This window comes from Mesoplodon mirus (genome assembly GCF_964341445.2).
Source record: "Mesoplodon mirus genome assembly, chromosome: 7".
Classification (NCBI taxonomy): domain Eukaryota; kingdom Metazoa; phylum Chordata; class Mammalia; order Artiodactyla; family Ziphiidae; genus Mesoplodon; species Mesoplodon mirus.
The window spans coordinates 814,653-835,352 of record NC_138983.1 but is presented as its reverse complement, the minus strand read 5'-3'; the positions used below and the strand labels follow the sequence as shown (position 1 = coordinate 835,352).

Here is a 20,700-nt window from a genome sequence, read left to right as displayed (position 1 = left end):
TTGGGACCATCCTCCGCTCCGCTGCCCCTCGTCCCCGTGACAAGTCGGCTTCCACAAGGACCCTGTGAAGACGGCCCCTCTCTTCCCCCTCTGGCAACTTCAAAGATTTCCTGTCTTGGGTTTCTACATTTTCACAATAGTGTGTCTAGGTGTAGATTTCATCTTATTTATGTATTGTAACTGTGTTTATTGAGTCTGAGGTTTAGTGCATTTCATGAATTCTGGAAAGTTCTGTCACACCAGCTCCCCTTTCCTCCCAGGTCACTTAACCCTGCAGGCCTTTGAACCACATGCCTGTGTCTCTCACCCACTCTGCTGCTTTGCATTCAGGACAGGCTGTTTCCTTACCCATCTTTCAGAACATGCCTGTGGTTATATCCACCCGAGTTATTCATTTTAGTTCTGCACCTTTCGGTTCTAGAATTTCCATTTGGTCTTATTTCAAAATCTGCTATGTCACTTTTTATACTTCCCAAGCTTCCCACTGAAATTTTCAAGTTCATCTTTTATTTCTTTAAAAACAGTAAACCTAGTTCTTCGTTGTAATCTGAATCTGGTCTCAGAGGCCTCTGTGATTCTGTTTCTGTTTTCTCTGCTGGTTCTTGCTGTGCAGTCTTGATTCTTTGTGTGCCTGATTATCTGTGACTAGGTGATGGACAACATCCTTGAGAAGTTACCTGTAGGAATCACTCAGCCTGTGATGGTAACCTCTTCCTCCAGAGGACTGCGTGTGAAGTCCCGCTGCAGGTCTGGGGCAGGACAGGCTCACTCCCAGGTCACTCCTGCCCTAAGGGCAACCACCTTTAGGGCCTCAATTTAAAATGGAAGAAGGCCTCACATTGTGGGCTCTGGGATGACCCTCCTCCTAGACCCCAGCTACTCAACCTCAGCCCTGGGCCTCCTCAGGCCAGGTGGTTCTGGGGGGCTGTCCTCTGTGCAGTGGGGTGTCCGGCGGCCTCCCTGGCCTCCACCCACTAGATGGCAGTAGCATGCCCATCCCCAGTCCCAATGGCCTTTGTCCCCTGGGGGCAAAATCACCCTGATTGACAACCGCCCCTCTAGACACTGAAGGTCACCCAAATCAGGCTCTGTTTCAGGGCTGCTCCTCTGGGGTCAGCAAACTCCCTCCCGGCACAGAGGGAGGAGCGCTCTGCTGGCTTTCTTGGGCCAGGAGTTCTCTTCTCTTCTTGCTCTATGATGCTCTCAAGATTTTTTTAATACTGTGTCTCTTTTTCAGCCGCTTCCAGTGGAAGAGCGGTTGAGGTGTGCGCTAGCCGATGCGGCAGCTTCGGCTGCATGGTGCTACTGAGTACTTGGCCTGCAACGGTCTGAACTGAATGTGTTCCACGCGGGACATTCCAAAGACTGGGCATGAAAAACATATAAAATATCTCAATAACCTTTTCTACTGATTACATGCTGCAATGATAATATTTTAGGTACACTGGATTAAATACAAAGTATTAAATTTAATTTCATCTGCTTCTTCTTACTCTTTTTTCTTTTTTTTTTTTTTTTGCGGTACGCGGGCCTCTCACCGTTGCGGCCTCTCCCGTTGTGGAGCACGGGCTCCAGACGCACAGGCTCAGCGGCCATGGCCCACGGGCCCAGCCACTCCGTGGCATGTGGGATCCTCCCGGACCGGGGCACGAACCCATGTCCCCTGCATCGGCAGGCGGACTCTCAACCACTGCGCCACCAGGGAAGCCCTTCTTACTCTTTTTTAATGTGGCTACCAGCAAACTGAGAATTCAGCACGTGCCTGTGTTTCCAGTGGACAGCACGGATGGAGAAGTGCAAGTGCAGCCCCCAGAGCACATACTTCTGAGAACAAGGAGTAGGTTTTCCCTTGTCTGCTGCCACTCAGGGCACACACGCTCCATAAATGCCAACTGGTTAACAGAGAAGAGCGAGCCTCCTTCCCTACCCAGAAGGGCTCAGCTGAGACAGGCTCAGGGGCAGAAGAAACTACAGAAGTCTTGTTTGTCCCCAAACATTTGAAGACAGTTTGAAGGTTCACCCTCTTCTAACCACACGGTGAACATTTCTTAGGCACTGCGTTCCTCCCCAGGAATGCACCTGTGTTTCCACACATACGCACACAGTTGCAGCAGCAGACATCATCCGCCCCTTCGATGAAGGCCTGGAGGTGCCAGGAGTGGGTCAGCTCTGTCGGGGTCAGGATCTGCCTTCCTCGGCTTACGAGCCATGGCCAAGCGACGTCCCCAGCCCATGCCAGACCCTCTACCAGACGGTCTGCACTCCGAAGCTCCCTCAGGGGCTAGTGACAACGCTGACAGACAAACACCTCTATCTGCGGGCTCCTCTGCCCCCAGCCAACCTGCTTCCTGTTTATATTCCGCGGTGTCACTTTCTAGTCAATCTTCTGTCCTCCAACCCCATCACAGGGTCTGCTTCACAGAGAACCCAGCCTGAGGCCATCAGCACCCCATGTGAAGGCGCAGGAGGGTAAGTCACTCCACAGGGGGCAACCCAGCTAGTAACTGGCTATCAGAGCAAGTGCGAGCTGGGGGCGGTCAGGCAGCCGAGCTGTCACCACCACATTATACACGCCTTTTTAGGAAGTAGTGCACGTTCCAGACCCCTCACCAGAGAAGACATACAGGTGGCAAATGAACACATGAAAGGATGCTCCACATCACATGTCATCAGGGAAATGCGTATTATAAAATAGCAACGAGGGGCTTCCCTGGTGGCGCAGTGGTTGAGAGTCCGCCTGCCGATGCAGGGGACGCGGGTTCGTGCCCCGGTCCGGGAAGATCCCACATGCCGCGGAGCGGCTGGGCCCGTGAGCCATGGCCGCTGAGCCTGCACATCCGGAGCCTGTGCTCCGCAACGGGAGAGGCCACGACAGTGACAGGCCCGCGTACCACAAATATATATATATATATATATAGCAATGAGATACCTCTACACACTATCGCAGCAGCTCAGCTCCAGACACTGACAACACCAAACACCGTGAGGACGTGGAGCAACAGGAACTCTCATCCGGCACCGGTGGGGATGTGAATGGTGCAGCCACCGTGGGGGACAGCTGGGCGGTTTCTTACAAAACTACACATACCCTCACCATGTCATCAGCAGTCATGCTCCTTGGTATCTACCCAAAGGAGATGAAAACTTATGTCCACACTAAAACCTGCACACTGATGTTTTTAGCAAGTTTATTCATAATTGCCAAAACTTGAAAACAACCAAGACATCCTTCAATAGGTGGATGGATAAAGAAACTGCTACATTGGACAGTGGCATATTATCCAGCTAAAAAGAAATGAGCTGTCAGGCCACTAAAAGACATGAAGGAACCTTAAATGTGTATAACTAAGTGAAAGAAGGCAATGGGGAAAGGCCATATAACCATATGCTTCTAACTCTATGACATTCTGGAAAAGGCAAAAGTACCAAGACAGTAAAGAGATTAGTGGTTGCTAGGGGTCGAAGGGAGGGAGAGATGAATAAGGAGAGCAAAGAGGAATCTTAAGGCAGTGAAGGTGCTCTGTGTGAGACTATAATCCTTGGGCACTGTCAGCATACATTTGTCCACACCCACAGAATGTACAACGAGAATGAACCCTAATGTGAAGTATCGATTTGGGGTGATGATGACGTGCCCATGTAGGTTCACTGTGACCAATGAACCGCTCTGGTAGGGAAGCAGATAATGGGGAGGCTGTGCATGTGTGGGGACAGGACGGGTACAAGAAATCTCTGTACCTTCCTTTCAATTTTGCTGGGAACCTAAAACTGCTCTACAAAAAATTAAGTCTAAATTAAAAAAAATTTTTTAAGCAATGAAAGTTATAGACCACCCCTCACATACATATACATACACACACACACACACACACACACACACACACACACACACACACACAAATACATATAACCAAACCATTTCACATACAATTTCAGAGTTTCACAGACCTTCTTAGCGGATCCCTGGGCCTGGTTAACAGTAAAGCATAATACCTTCCAAGGGCTCAGCAGGGGATATATGTTAGTAACAACTCAAATTCCATGAGTGTTCGCATCATCTCATCACACAGGACGTCCATTCTCAAACCCTGAAAAAGCTCCCACCCCAAGAAATCCTGTCTTCTGCTGCCCCCCGTTCCCTGGGTCTCGGTCCTGGCCCCCTCCTCTACTCATTTTTTCTGGGCGATTTCAGCCACTCCCGTGGCTAACGTCTGCTCAGAGACTTGAACGAGGTCTCAAATCTGTCAAACTCAACTGAAAAATTAAGACTTAAGGGATTAACCAGTCTTTCATAAACATGTCCCAAGACTGAAAATCTACACTTGACAATTCCTCAAAATGAGGATGCTCAGGGGAGGTGTCCGCCCCAAAATCTGGCTCGCAGAGAGGCTGTCTCCCTGAGTGGATTAGACAACATGGTGCATTATTCACTAACGCAGAGGAAGACACGTCCACGTTGGAAGAGCTCAGGTGACCGTGCAAGGCTTCGACGCAGAGCAGTTCCCCACCCGAGACGCACACTCTGCATCGGGTCCGCTGGCTCACGCGCTCCTGCACCCTGAGGAGCAGAGTCCGGGGCCAGGGGGAGACAGTTGCTCTAGACAAGCGTCCTTCCAGCTCCAGGAAAAGGCTGGTCCCAGGAGGGGACCCGCTCTCTGATCAATTCTACACAAACCATCAAACGACTCCAGAATAACCACTGGCTTGACTTTAAACACCAATAAAGCCAGGACAGTAACTGTACTGAGACCTTAACTTTGGTTTGAAGCGAAAAAAAATAAAGATGAGATTAAGTCCCTACTTTATAAAATTTACAAAAGAACATTTCATGACAAAGATTAAACACTTACCTTTAAATTTTGATCTAATGTTTGCCAGCTCTTTGTTTATTCTCTTTATTTCTGCTTCTTTACTTTTGCCTAAAAAAAGAGAACACAAATGCATCTTGCTTTAACTGATCTCTAAACAAACACCCACTCCCTGACAATACTGACACATCAGAATTAAATGCAGAATCACGGCTCTTAGGAGCCCAAGGAAAGAAGCAACCAGCCTCCACCTGAAGCCAGGCAGGAGGTGGGTGAGGCAGAAGCCGGGCTCCGACGCAGTCTGGTGCGGCCCCTCCCCATCAGGCCCGGCAAGTCCATGAAGCCCCCAGGAGAGAGGGGAGTCGCCACCCCACAGCACATGTTTAGCTCTGCCTTTTCGCCACTGTCCTGGACCTGGAAACTCTCAAAGCAGTGCTAGCTATCATCAGCAGCTAATAGTTTACTCCTAAAATTGACTTTTACTGCCACAGATAATTTTTAAAATTATAAAGATTTAACTACTGTAGGCTTCGAAATTTTTTCTTTATGAAATTCACCAACCTACAAAATCTGATAGGTCCACTTTCAAAATATTCAGTGAAGTCTGGGAATCATCCAATATATTAAAAAAGGATGGAAGGTACATTAAATAAATACACGACAGTCACACTTCCCTACATCCTGCATCTAGTGCTAAATCGGCCTTCCTTCAACAAGTGTCGGCATGTGTGTTCAGCTTCAGTCCACCTGGACTAGGTGTGGAAACAGGCCTAGAGAGCAGAGATGACTTTTCCAGGGCCACACATCTTAACAAGTACTGTAAAAATATAAGAAGCTGTTCATCACACAGGGCCGGTGAGTTGTAAGTTCACACTTGTGTAAATTTCCATCGCTTCTGGAAAGCAGGAATTAAGTTCACTATTAAAGGCCCTCCCCAGGCTAGTCCCTGGCTCGGTGACTCTATTCCCAGGGGAAGGAAAGGCTGCCACAGCAACTGCCCACATTGGAGCACTGCCAGGCTGGGGCCTCACAGGTGCCCACACGCTGGGCTCGCCAGGCCGTCCTGCAGACTTGCTGCCCACCCGCCCAGCCTCCATCACTCCCGCTCTCGGAGCTTATCTCACCTCGCAGTCAGGCAGCCTCCCACTCCCCAGGGCACTCCCACACCAGTTATCTTTCATGACTAACTCGCTAATAAACAGGGTTTAACATCTGCCCAAGTGTAACGGAACCCTCCTTTGAGCCACTCCTACCCTAGAAAGCCCCTGGCCCAGACAGGGCACAGAGGCAGGCTACCCCCCAGGTGCTGTTCAAGGTGCCAGGACTTAGGTTAAAACAACACATCCTGCCCTCGGGAGCTGCCGTTCCAAGTGGGGGGGAGGGGGGGCTGCAGATCTTTAACAAAACAAGCCCGGCAGGCGGCTCTGGGGAACCAGGGGGGCAGCCGGGAGGGGACCCTGACCCTCCTTCTCAGCCCTGAGTGCACTGCAGGGAGGCGGCTCCCAGCTGCGCCAGCTTCCTCATCTGGAAGAGGTGCCCCGAGAACCCAAAGGGGGCACCGTGTAGAGCAGCGGGTCTGATGCCCCGGGGCGGCGGGTTAAGGGCAAATTTTTCCTTAAGTTTTCCTGAAAAAGTAACACCTTTGCTGACCTGACTGAAAGGGCCACGAAAACAAGGTCATGGGCACCTTCTGCCCACAGCCTGGCTTGAGTGTGGACGGAGCACGGCACACAGGAGGGCCCACGTGTGTGTGCAAGTGTGCGTGCCTGCGTGTACGCATTTGTGTGCGCGTGTGCTTCTCACAAGGGTGCAGGAACCTGTGTGTCTGTGCTGCTCTCCGGTACTCGCACTCAGCTCTACCTGCCCAAGCCCAAGGGAAACAGAGACCCCTGCGTGGCAGGAACTTGTGTTGTGCAGAGTCAAGACGGGTCAGATCCAGAGCAGAAATCATAAAAAGATTAGGAGGTACTGGATGGGGGCATCATGCTAAACAAACTACGGGGATCTATAGCTATTACCCCAGACTGGTAAATCACAAAATAAAACCAAAAGCATGTAGTTTGGAGTTTAGGGGTAGCCAGCAGAAGAAAAAGAAGCGAATGGATAAGCTGCACTCCCTCCGGGCAACAAGACCAGAGCTGGGGCAAGAAGCTAGGGCTTTCCAGCCAAAGCTGTTTTAAAATCAGCCAATTTACAGCAAACACACACACATTTGTTTCATTCAGGGGAGGTCAGGCTCCCCCAGAGGAGAGGCACAGGGGTCCAAGGACAAAAGCAAACTCTGATTAACTCTGCAACCAAGGGGAAATTACTCCGCATCTCTGAGCACAGTTCCCTCAAAAGGGAAATGACTAAAAGCCACAAGACCTCACAGCAATACATCTGGGCAAGGGGAAGTAGAAGGGAGAGCCCCAAACAGACCCGGGGGACTACACGGGGCGGAGCGTGAGCACCGGGGGCTGGCACAGTGACGAGGGACAGGGAGGGCCACAGAGGCCAGCAGTGGACAGGGCCCAGGAAAGCCCGGAAGCACTGCCTGGTGAAGACGGTGGAGGAGGGAGTCTGTGCGACAGGAAAGCCACCTTGGACCTTGCCCCCCAACCCTGCCACAGCCCAGAGGACGAACTCCACGTAAGACAAGCAAGTTACACTCCATACAGAGACGACAAGGAAGAGGAGAAAGAGTAAAACAACACCCAGCAGACAGGCAGCGCACAGACCAGAGCAACACTGGAGCCTCTATCTCCAAACAAGCTGGAAAACAGTAAGAAAAACAGGGAAGACACTTAAAAATCCATAGAAAAACTCAGACATTAGTTAAGAGAAATCAGGTAAATTAGAAATTTAAAAAATCATTTCAAAAATGAAGAATAAGAGGGACTTCCCTGGTGGTCCAGTGGTTAGGACTCTGCGCTCTCACTACTAAGGGCCCAGGTTCAATCCCTGGTCGGAGAATTAAGATCCCACAAGTTGCGTGGCACATCCAAAAAAAAAAAAAAAAAATGAGGAATAAGAAACAGAAGGAGGGCTCCCCTGGTGGCTCAGTCGTTAAGAATCTGCCTGCCAATGCAGAGGACACGGGTTCAAGCCCTGGTCCGGGAAGATCCCACATGCCGCAAAGCAACTAAGCCCATGCACCACAACTACTGAGCCTGTGCTCTAGAGCCTGCAAGCCACAACTACTGAGCCCACGTGCCACAACTACTGAGCCCGTGTGCCACAACTACTGAAGCCCACGTGCCTAGAGCCTGTGCTCCACAACAAGAGAAGCCACTGCAATGAGAAGCCCGCACACAAGAGCAGCCCCTGCTCGCCGCAACTAGAGAAAAAGCCCGCGCACAGCAACGAAGACCCAATGCAGCCAAAAATAAATAAATTTTTAAAATAAATAAATTAAGGAACAGAAGAACAAATAAACACAACAGAGGTCTGGAGAGAAACAGAAGATGAAAAGAAAATTATTTAAAGCCAAAAGAAATGAATAAAGAGATAAAGGATACAGGAGAAAGCAGCAAATACTGAAAATGGACAAAGATGCAGCGTATGGACAGTAGGAGTCCCTGAGGAAGACAGCCAACTGAGCAGTGGAACGGCCTAAAGGGCGCCATTTGAAAAAGCTTTCCTGAAATTAAACAAAGTAAATAAAAGATTTAAAACCACATAAAAAACCACACCACATACCTGGGAATACCGACCCCAAATAACACACACCAAAACATATTCTAATAAAACTACTGGACTTTAAGGAAAAAAAAAAAAATCCTGGGAATTCCCTGGCAGTCCAGTGGTTAGGACTCTGCACTCTCACTGCCAAGGTCCAGGTTCAATCCCTGGACGGGGATCTAAGATCCCACAAGCCACACAGCACAGCCAAAAAAAAAAGAAGAAGAAGAAAAAAATCTTTTGAACATCTGGGAAAAAAAGCAGCTGATACAAGGAAGAAAATCAGATTTCCTCAGACCTCAGACTCGTGCAGGCTCAGGTGTGGGCTGGACACCTGGTCCACTGACTGGACTATGCCTGAGTGCCCTCATCACACAAGGGAGACAAGACCTCAGGGGCCAAGGACACAAGCCCACAAACGCTGGTCCTTGCTGGCTGGTGGTGTTGCTTCCACCCGACGGGGCAAGGCTGTGCCTGAGCGGCAGCCCTGGGAACACCCTTGGGAATTCCCACACTCCTGTCCAAGGTGAGGCTTTAAAGAAAGTCGAGTATGGCCATGGGGGACTGACACCACACACAGATCAACGCGTTCAAATCAAACTTACGCCCAAAATTTACCGAACTGCCATCCTCCTCCAGGTGGTGAGGACACCTGGGAGAAACCCATGTGCTGGGGCCCTGGGGGCCTTCCCCACCCCCAGTTCATGCTCACTCAAGCTGCACTTCCCTCCCGACAGAAGCCCAGCCACCCCACACTGCTGGCAGCAGATCTAGAAATAAATCCCATCTTTCTAGATGAAGAATCAGCTCTGGGAGAACGGGAGAGGTCACTGCCCTACCCTGACTTCTGAAGCCCATTCTAACAGGGTAAAGCATCAGCCAGAGTAGCTGAGACGCGGTGACAAGCCTCGCCATGCCTGTAGCTTGATCTCTGTTTCACAGTGCAGAGGTTCTGGTCTCTGCCACCCTGTGCTGTCTCCACCTAAAACGCAGCAGGTCTGTCAGCCACAGAAAATACCAAGCTTCTAACAGGCAATTCCCACAGTGGATGTCGGCGCTCTGGTAGCTAATGAGTAACCTAGACTGTCCCACAACCACTGCCCAAAAACAAGCTACAATTTGCGTCCAGTAAATAGCAAAGAACGCACTCTAGGGGAACAAGCTTTGAAAACAGCCCTTGGATTTCTAGAATTACCGCCCCTGGTCATTCTTCCGGAATAACATGCTGGTTGACGATTTCTTCTTGCCTACAGGCTGAGCTCATCAACTGACAGTGCTAGTATTCTGGGAACAGCCTGATTCCAGACAAAGAACACAGGGGCCTATCACAGCTTATTATAACTAACACACCAAACCGCCAAAATCGCACGGCAGGAAGCCTGAAATTTACAATAAAATTTGGTTGAAATAAAGTTTAGTCTCTATATAAAATGATTTCACTGAGTAAGCCAAAAGCCCAAAATTGAGCAAACAAAAGCCTTTTTTTTTTTTTTTTTGCAGTATGCGGGCCTCTCACTGTTGTGGCCTCTCCCGTTGCGGAGCACAGGCTCTGGATGCACAGGCTCAGCGGCCATGGCCCACGGGCCCAGCTGCTCCACGGCATGTGGGATCTTCCCGGACCGGGACACGAACCCGCGTCCCCTGCACCAGCAGGCGGACTCTGAACCACTGCGCCACCAGGGAAGCCCACAAAAGCCTATTTTTGAAGGACGGTATCACTGTTAAAATGATACTGAAGGCGGTCAGCACAGCAGGAAGCAGAGCGACCTCTGGAAGCAAGCCTGCCCTGGAATGCCACTCCATGTCCCCAGGCCAGCAACCTAACCTCGCTGAGCCTCAGTTCTCCTTCTTCACATGAGGCACCACAAAGTGCTGTGATGAGGGCTGCACAGACGACCATCAAAAAGCACACACAGGGGCTTCCCTGGTGGTGCAGTGGTTGAGAGTCCGCCTGCCAATGCAGGGGACACGGGTTTGTGCCCCGGTCCGGGAAGATCCCACGTGCCGCGGAGCGGCTGGGCCCGTGAGCCATGGCCGCTGAGCCTGCGCGTCCGGAGCCTGTGCTCCGCAACGGGAGAGGCCACAACAGTGAGAGGCCCACGTACTGGAAAAAAAAAAAAAAAAAAAAAAAAAAAAAAAAAAAGCGCACACAGAGCAGCCTGCCCACGGGAGGCTGTCATGAACATCATCAGGACTATTCTCTATGTTTTCTCTTTATTTGTGCACAGGAAGGATGGGCCTCCGAACAGAAAGCCTCAGCAACAGCAGACTGGAACAAAAGATTTCAAAGAAGAAAAAGTTGCTATGCCACAGTTTTAAGATAAAACCACGTTTGACCCTGACAAATGTTAACAGGTATATCTTATTTTAACGGTTTTAGTGTGATATAATTCACGTATCAAACAATTCACTCATTTAAAGCATGTAACTCAATGACTTTGAGTATATTCAGAGTTCTGTATCCATCACCACTATCTAATTCTGGAAAATTTTCATCTCCCCCAAAAGAAACATCACACCCAACAGCAGTCATTCACCAACACCTCCCTCCTCAGCCCCTAATCTCCTTTCCAAGTCCACAGACTTACCTCCTCTAAACATTTCATATAAATACAATCTTTACATGTTCTTTTGTGATTGGCTTCTTTCACCACTTACAAAAGATAGCATGAGGGCCTCCCTGGTGGCGCAGTGGTTGAGAGTCCGCCTGCCGATGCAGGGGATACGGGTTCGTGCCCCGGTCTGGGAGGATCCCATATGCCGCGGAGCGGCTGGGCCCGTGAGCCATGGCCGCTGAGCCTGTGCGTCCGGAGCCTGTGCTCCGCAACGGGAGAGGCCACAACAGTGAGAGGCCCGCGTACAGCAAAAAAAAAAAAAAAAAAAAAAAAAAAAAAAAAAAGATAGCATGATTTTTTTTTTAATATTTATTTATTTATTTGGCTGCACGGGGTCTTCGTTGCGGCATTTGGGATCTTCGTTGCCATGTGTGGGATCTTTAGTTGTGGCATGCAGGATCATCAGTTGCGGCATGTGGGATCTAGTTCCCTGATCAGGGATCGAGCCCGGGCCCCCTGCATTGGGAGCTCAGAGTCTTAACCACTGGACCACCAGGGAAATCCCAGTGATTGTTTCCAAGGTAGCATGAATCAGTACCTCATCCCTTTTCTCTGTTGAATAATATCCCATTGTATGGATACACCATATGTTGTTATCTGTTCATCACTTGATGAACTGGGGGCTTGTTACCACTTCTTGGCTTTTATGAATAATGTTGCTATGAACATTCGTGTACGAGTTTCTGTGTGAACGTACATTTTCAGTGCTCTCGAGTGGACACCTAGGAGCAGAAGTGCTGGGTCGTATGACAGTTCTATGCTTAGCACTGTGAGGAACTGACAAGATGTTTTCCCAAGAGGCAGCACCATTTACATCACCACTATAAAAGAGCGGGGGTTCCAATTCCTCCACTTGCTATTGTCCATCACTTTTATTCTAGCCATCCTAGTTAGTGTGTGTGAAGTGGTCTGTCACTGTGGGTTGTTTGGTTTGTTTGTTTTTTTTTTTGACTGCACCACACAGCTTGCAGGGATCTCAGTTCCCTGACCAGGGATCGAACCCGGGCCCTTAGCAGTGAAAGTGCAGAGTCCTAACCACTGGACCGCCAGGGAAGTCCCTGGTGTGTTGTGATTTTATTTTCACTTATTTTTTTAAATCTCCCTTGTGTTTTCTTCTTTGACCCACTGGTTATTTAGGAGGGTGTTTGATTTCCACATATTTGTGAATTTCCCAAATTTCCTCCTGTTATACGGATTTCTAACTTCATTCCATTGTGGTAGGCGAACACACTTCATATGATTTCAATCTTTTTAAATTTACTGAGGCTTTTTTCTTATGGCTTAACATATAGTCTATTCTGAAGAATATTCCATATGCACTTGAGAAAAACGTGTATATTCTGCACTTGCTGGGTGAAGCAGTCTATAGATGTCTGTTAAGTCTAGTTGACTTAGTGTTGTTCAAGTCTTCTATTCATTGCTGATTTTCTGTCTACTTGTATCTCTTACTGAAAGCAGGGTATTGAAGTCTCCAATTATTATTGTTGAAGTGTCTATTTCTCTGTTCAATTCTTCATGTATTTTTTTAAATTTATTTTTTTTTATTTATTTATTTTTGGCTGCATTGGGGTCTTCGTCGCTGTGCGCGGGCTTTCTCTAGTTGCAGCGAGCGGGGACTACTCTTCATTTCGGTGCACGGGCTTCTCACTGCGGTGGCTTCTCTTCTTGCAGAGCGTGGGCTCTAGGCACGCGGGCTTCAGTAGTTGCAGCACACGGGCTCAGCAGTTGTGGCTTGCGGGCTCTAGAGCGCAGGCTCAGTAGTTGTGGCGCACGGGCTTAGTTGCTCCGCAGCATGTGGGATCTTCTTGGACCAGGGTTTGAACCCGTGTCCCCTGCATTGGCGGGTGGATTCTTAACCACTGCGCCACCAGGGAAGTCCCTCTTCATGTATTTTGCTTCATGTATTTTGAGCTCTGTTATTAGGTATGAATATGTTCAGAATTGGGAATTCCCTGGTAGTCCAGTGGTTAGGACTCGGCGCTTTCACCGTCATGGGCCCGGATTCAATCCCTGGTCGGGAAACTAAGATCCCACAAGCCTTGAGGCTCGGGCAAAAAAAAAAAAAAAAAAAAAAGAAAGAAATGAAAGAACTGATATCTTCTTGAGGGCCTGACGCTTTCCCACAGTGAAATGTTCTATAACTCCAATAACAACTTTTGTCTTAAAGTCTATTTTGTCTGATACTAGTATAGTCACTCCGCCTCTCTTCTGGTTACTATTTGCAAGGCACATCATTTTTCTTCCTTTCACTAGTATCTTTTGTTTCTATCTTCTAATCTATAGTGTCTTTCGAAGAAAGCATTTAGTTGGATCATGGTTTTTTTTAACCCATTCTGCCAATCCCGCCTTTTAATTTGAGGTTTTAATTGATTTACATTTAAGATAGTTTCTGATAAGGTAGAGCTTACATCTGCCATTTTGCTGTTTTCTATATGTCTTCTGTCATGTTCCTGCATTCTTCCATCATTGTCTTCTTTTGCATTAAGAACTATTTTTCAGTGCACCATTTCAATTCACTTGTTTCTTTTATTTTTCTTTTTAGTTACTTTCCTAGTAATTGCCTGGGGATTATAATCAACACTTAACTTAAAACAATCTAGCTTGATACAAACTTAATTTTAGGGAATTCCCTGGCAGTCCAGTGGTTAGGACTTGGTGCCTTCACTGCCATGGCCTGGGTTCAATCCCTGGTCAGGGAACTAACATCCTGCAAGCCGTGTGGTGCGCCCAAAAAGAAAAAAAATTTTTTGCCTTTGTCTTTCAACAGTTTGACTATGATGTGTCTAAGTATTGATCTCCTTGAGTGTATCCTATTTGGAAGTCATCTAGGATATGTAGCTTAATGTTTGTCACCAAATCTGGGGAGTTTATGTCTTCAAATATTCTTTCTGCATCTTTCTCCTTCTTCTTTCTTTATGGGACTCCAGTTACGGGTTTATCAGTATACTTGATGGTGTTCCACAGGTCTCCGAGGCTCTGTTCATTTTTCTTCATTCTTTTTACTTTCTGTTCCTCAGATTGGATCTGTACTTACCTTAATAGAGATCTTAATTATATTAACAAACCTATTCCCAAATTCACTGATTTCTTTCTTCTATCAGTTCAACTCTACTGCTGAGCCCCTCTAGTGAATTTTTCATTTTTTCATAGTTATTGTATTTTCAACTCCAGAATTTCTATTTGGTGGTTTTTTAAAAATAATTTCTACCTTTTTATTGATAGCTTCTACTTGGTGAGATATTCTCATACATTAATTATTTAGACATAGTTTCTTTTAGTTCTTAGAACATATTTATAGTAGCCAATTTAAAGTCCTTGTCTAGTATTATTAAGTCCAACATCTGGACCCTTTCAAGGATAGTTTCTATTGACTACTTTTTTCCTGTGTATAGATCATATTTTCCTGTTCCTTTGTGCATCTCATAAGTTCTTACTGAAAACTAGTATTTCAGGTAATACACTGTGGCAACCCTGGAATTCAGACTGTCCCCTTCCCCAGGGACTGTTATTGCTATAGTTATTTGTTTAGTGACTTTACTAAACTAGTTCTGTAAAGTCTACAATTCCCTATAGTTTACAGTTACTATAAGTCTTTGCTCACTTAGCTTAGTGGTCAGTTAATGACTGGTCAGGAATTTCTTTAAATGTGTTGAACTAATAAGTGTCCCAGACACTGCCCAGAAACTGTGCGAGTGCTGAGGCACACCTTCGGTACTCAGGGAGCTATAACTCTGCCTTTGCCTTCACTTCTTATTTGTGGAGGGACTCAAGATTAGACAGAGGTGAGAGACTAGGGCCCTCTCAAGTCTTTCCTAGGCATATACACAGTCCTGCCTCTGTGCAGCCTTCGAGATCCACAGGAATCTATCAGAGCTTTTCAAAGCCCCCTAATAGCATGTCATTCTTCGTACCTTTCTTCTAAGATTTTGACCAGACTCTTGTTTGCCCCCAACTGTGATATTAACTGCCACTGATCGTCTGCCACAAAGACACTAAGGGTAGGGCTCTTCCCAGTGAGTGAGATCAAATAATGACAGCTCTGCAAATGGGGCTTTTCCAGAAAGCTGCAAGGCCAGTCAAAGAGTAACAACACTCTGAGAAGAGGACTTTTGAGGGGCTCCAAATCTCATCTGTCCCTTCCAATGGCTGCAAGGCTGCTGGTTTTCAATGCTACCACAGACCATGGGAGAGGAGAATGACAGTAGGTCAAGTTGGAGGTTCAGCAGTTTTTCTTGAATAAATCTTCCTGAGATTATGTCAATTTCTGGTTCATTTCCAGAGTTCCAACGAAGTTTATTTTGACCATTTTTACCAGTGTTTTCACTGCTTTTATGGAGGAGTAGATTTACAGAGATCCTCACTCCACCATTCTTACTAAATGGCGTTTCTGCTATACAGTCAAAGCTACTATGAGTAAAGAGTACTTTACCCATTCGCCCCTCTTGTCAATTCTGATTTCTGTATCTCCAAAATCCACCCCTACCTTTCCACTCCTACTGCCTTGACTCAGACCCTTGCTATCTCCTCTAGACCAGAGCAATCAATCTTTTCCTAACTGGCTTTCCTGCCTTTAAACCTAGTCTAAAATCCATCCTTCGCATTCAAAATTACTATTCTACTAATAAAAAAATAAATTGTATAGTGTCACTCTCCTGTTTAAGATATGTCCATGGCCCACATCCCACAGAGGAAGTTCCCCATGATCTGGCTATGGCCTGCTCCTCCCACCTTGTTCTCCTGCCACACCCCGCGACCCACCAGGCACTACTCATTCCAGGAACCACCCACAACTCCTTGAATGTGTCCCACTGCCACTCATGTCACGCTGCAGTGTGATGCATGGTGCGCCCCCCTTTCATGGATCATCCCCCTATGCCCTGTCAGCTCGGCAAGGCCTGACCCAGGCGTTACCCCATGTTACCATGCCTGACCACCCTCTCCTGACCATCTGCAGCTCGTCCTGCTGAGCTGACCATCCCTCATTTTCACCATTCATCTCACACACTTACCACTCTGCATTACAAGGGCTTGAGCTACTCTGCAGAGAGAGATCATGTCTCATTATCTTCAGTGTTTAGCATGTGAGAAGAAGACAGCAACGAGCTTTACAATGCTCTACACAGGCCCTGTGACCCCTGTCTCCCCACCTTCAGTACCCCCACCTAACCTTCTACCTAACCTCCTTCTTGGCTCCCTATTGCAGACACACGGCCTCCTACTATTTCCTCCACACATTGGTTATCTCTCCCCCCAAAATGAAGGCCTTTGTACCTGCTGTTCCCTCTATCTAAGATGTACCCCCCCCCCAATTTCTACATGACCCAGTGCCTTCAAGTCTTTTGCTCAGCTGTTACCTTTAAAGCAAGACCAATCCTGGTCACCCTATTTGAAGTTGAAAACCCACAGCCCCATGTCCCCCATCACCTTCTCTCCTTAATTTTTCTCTCTTGTACTTATTGTCTTCTAACATACGATACGATTTTCTTTTTATTTTCTATCTCCATCTACTAGAATGTAAGCTCCATAGGAGTAGGTAGTTCTGTGTGTTTTATTCACCACTATAGTCCCTGGCATTTAATAGGTGCTCAGTAGATATCTGGTGAGGAATGCACACCCAGTGTAGAGTGTGTGCTCAATGACAGCACCAGACATCTGAGTACTTGTGCTAAAAACGGCCCCAAGAGCTTTTAAGCAGTTGAGCTAGGAAACAACTAATATTTACTGAGCACCAGAATTGCCACCAATGCGGGTGATGTTTTCATCTCCAACAGAAAACTCTCTCTTGAGGCCCTCCCTCTCCCTCACATCCATCCATCAGGGAGTCTTGTCCATTTTTCCTCCAGAAAAATACACTGTTCTCACCATCTCCCCTGCCACCAACATCTCTTGTATGGACTGTAACAACTTCCACCTTCCACTCTGGCCTCCTCCAATCTATTTCCTCACAGAAGTCAGGGTGATCTTCATGTATAGGTATACCTGTCACTCACCTGATTCTCTTCAGCAGCCTCCTCCAGGACACCTAAGAGGAACTCAGATTTCCCGCCAGGGAAGGGCCTCCAAGGCCCAGCAATCTGGCTCCTTTCTGCTCCTCTCCCTCTCACTCATGATGCTCCAGCTGCACTTGGCTTTCAGGTCCTGAAGCAGAACTAGCCCTAGACTACCCCAAGCCCTTTGCCCCTCAGGACCCAGCTCACATACTGCGTCCTCAGAGAGGCCCTTTATGAATACCCTACCTAAGGTAGTCTCCCTTTCATCCTCCACCATGGTAAAGTATATTCTAAAAATATTTCTGTTTTTAAAAGTTTCAGTTCAGGGTTTAAAGTAACTCTTTGGAAAAGTTAGGTATCCAAACTCTCCTGGATTGACTCATCATTACCCATAATAGAATCCACTGACCTCACCACAAAAAACAATTTCCATTTACTATATTCCACTACCGGGAAGAAACTGCCTCATTAACACAGACCGTGTCTATGAAACAAAATCCTATGAGACGCCTATCTCCCCTGCTTTGATTTCTGGGCCTCAGAGCCTTATAAACTGAACCATAAGAAGTAGGTGTGCAGAAGTACAGCCTGCAGTGTTCTGTTAGCGGAGAACAAGGCCCACCCTGCTTGCCTTCCTCAAGTAAGAAGTAAGTGCCACAGAGTCACATGTTCTCTTTAAAGTTCTGCTTAGAAACTCATGCCAAACAAGCTGCATAGTGAGAACCACCCACCCAAATTAATTTAATAATAAAAGGTATTATTGCTCCACTTAGGAAGTAGAAGGTAAAAGTGCAGAAAGTCAAACTATTCTCTCCCAAGACCTTCCCTCAAGGAGTGGTTAATCCAAAGTAGTATAAATCCAAAGGTTATGAAGGTCTGCATGGCTGTGTGTGTGTGTGTGTGTGTGTGTGTGTGTGTGTGTGTGTGTGTCATATAAAATTAGTCAAAAACTTATTTAAAAGGAGAAAACTGTATGACAAGAGCGCAAGAGCAGTCACCCCAACAGCTGTGGACACTGGAAGGAAATGGCCAAGTGGTTAACTGACTCAGCCTGACAGAGCAAACAGGGACCCAGCCGCCCGCAAGAGGGAGAACCAGTAAAAAGCGAACCTTGTCTGTCACAGAACCTGACGCTGGGTGCCTCAGGAGGTGGCTATCAGGAAGACGAGATGGAAGTCTACGTAAGGAGCCGCAGGCCCCTCCACCAGACCCCAGAGCCAGGCCACCTGGACCCCTAATCCCAGCCGAAGACAACAGGCCTACTCTCTGGAAAAGCAGGGACACAGGAGCTCTAGGACTGGTGACACCACCACGTGCTAGGGTGAGGCTCCACACTCAGAAAAACACAAGTGAGCGACAGACTCCCTGAATGGTGAGACACCCACACCCAGACAACGGCAGCCAGACTCCCCACACTCACTTACCCCACCGAGCAGGAGAGGAGCCTGGAACTTCTTCTGAAGAACACGTCTGACACACAGCTTCCCTCCGTGAAACAGAGACCCCTCACCCATCACCACACAGTGAGGCCTCCACCAAAGCCCTACCCATGCTGGCTGACACTGGTCCACGTGAGTGGACAGACACTGACCACCAGGCATCCAGGATGGTCTCACAGCATGAGCCAGAGACCAAAACAAACCTACAGAAAAAGAATTCAGAGTAAAGAGGCTATGTAGAGAAGGAAACTCCAAAACAATCAATATTCTTACATAAATAAAAGAAAATACAGCTTTAAGAACCAGATGCCACCAAAAAAGGAGCACCCAGACAATAATAAAGCCCTCAGGGGGGCAGGGAGGGATAAATTAGGAGTTTGGGATTAACATATACACACTACTATATACAAAATAGATAACCAACAAGGACCTACTGCATAGCACAGGGAACTTTACTCAATATTTTGCAATAACCCATAAGAAAAAGAATCTTTAAAAAAATAGATATATATGTATGTATAATTAAATCACTTTGCTGTACACCTGAAACTAACACAACATTGTAAATCAACTACACTTCAATTGAAAAAAAAAGAGAGAGAAAGCCCTCAAAATGTGGAGAAAAGGGGGACTTCCCTGGCGGTCCGGTGGTTAAAACTCCACACTTCCAATGCAGGGAGCACAGGTTCAATACCTGGTCCCCGGGTCGAGGAATTAAGATCCCACATGCCACACGTGGGGCCAAAAAAAAAAAAAATATGGAGCAAAGGGAACCCTCTTCCATTGCTGATGGGAATGTAAATGGGTGCAGCCACTATAGAGAACAGCTATCACATGACCCAGCAATCGTACTCCTGGGCATATACCCAGAGAAAACTCTAATTCAAAAAGACACATGTGGGGCTTCCCTGGTGGCGCAGTGGTTGAGAGTCCACCTGCCGATGCAGGGGACACGGGTTTGTGCCCCGGTCCGGGAAGATCCCCCATGCTGCGGAGCGGTTGGGCCCGTGAGCCATGGCCGCTGAGCCTGCGCGTCCGGAGCCTGTGCTCCGCAACGGGAGAGGCCACAACAGTGAGAGGCCTGCGTACCACAAAAAAAAAAAAAAAAAAAGACACATGCACCCCAATGTTCACAGCAGCTCTGTTTACAATAGCCAAGACATGGAAATAACCTAAGTGTCCATCGACAGAGGTATGGGTATACATGTGGTACATATATACAATGGAATACTACTCAGCCATGAAAAAGAGTGAAATAATGCCATTTGCAACAACATGGACAGACTTAGAGATGATCATACTAAGTGAAGTAAGTCAGACAGAGAAAGACAAATATCACATGGTATCGCTTATATGTGGAATCTAAAATATGATACAAATGAACTTATTTACAAAAAAAAAAAAAAACAGACTCACAGACATAGAGAACAGACTTACAATTACCAAAGGGGAAGGGCAGGAAGGGGGGGGGGATAAATTAGGAGTTTGGGATTAGCAGATACAAACTACTGTATACAAAATAGATAAGCAACAAGGTCCTACTGTATAGCACAGGGAACTATATTCAATATCTTGTAATAACCCATGATAGAGAAAAATATGAAAAAGAATATATATGTATAACTGAATCACTTTGCTGTACACCAGAAACTAGTACAACATTGTAAATCAACTATAGTTCAATAAAAAAAAGAAAGCCCTCAAATTGTAAAAGTGATAGGAGAAAGAAAAATTCAAAAGGGCTAGAGTCACAGAAAACAGAATACCACAAAGAAATGAAAGATGAGAGATAAAAGAGTAAGAAAATGTAAGCCAAGAGGTCCACATTTCAACTATTATTAGAGGATTATTGAAAAAGGAGAAAGTGAAAAGAAATTATCAAAGAAATAAAACAAAAACATTTCCCCAAACCCGAAGGACATGAATTTCCAGAATGAGTAAATCCACTGAATGCCACACCTGGACACAGCATGTGAACATTTCAAACCACTAGGAACTAAGAGTAGAGCCATGCTTTCAAAACTGAGGAAAAGGGCTTCCCTGGTGGCGCAGTGGTTGAGAGTCCACCTGCCGATGCAGGGGACGCGGGTTCGTGCCCCGGTCCAGGAAGATCCCACATGCCGCGGAGTGGCTGGGCCCGTGAGCCATGGCCACTGAGCCTGTGCGTCCGGAGCCTGTGCTCCGT

The 20,700-nt window shown here is 47.1% G+C and overlaps 1 protein-coding gene across 4 annotated transcripts in view; it reads right to left on the bottom strand.

Moving 5' to 3' along the window:
* The window catches only part of AP2A2 (adaptor related protein complex 2 subunit alpha 2), a 65,107-nt gene that overhangs the window by 33,620 nt on the left and 10,787 nt on the right, over nucleotides 1-20,700 (bottom strand). For 2 of the 4 annotated variants that reach the window (XM_082628546.1, XM_082628547.1), the window contains exon 2: nucleotides 4,851-4,919. In XM_082628546.1, coding sequence (XP_082484672.1) covers nucleotides 4,851-4,919 — 69 coding nt within the window. Of the gene's footprint in view, nucleotides 1-4,850; nucleotides 4,920-9,310; nucleotides 9,443-20,700 lie in introns of those variants that run through there. The other 2 variants (XM_082628544.1, XM_082628545.1) reach the window with 2 other exon arrangements.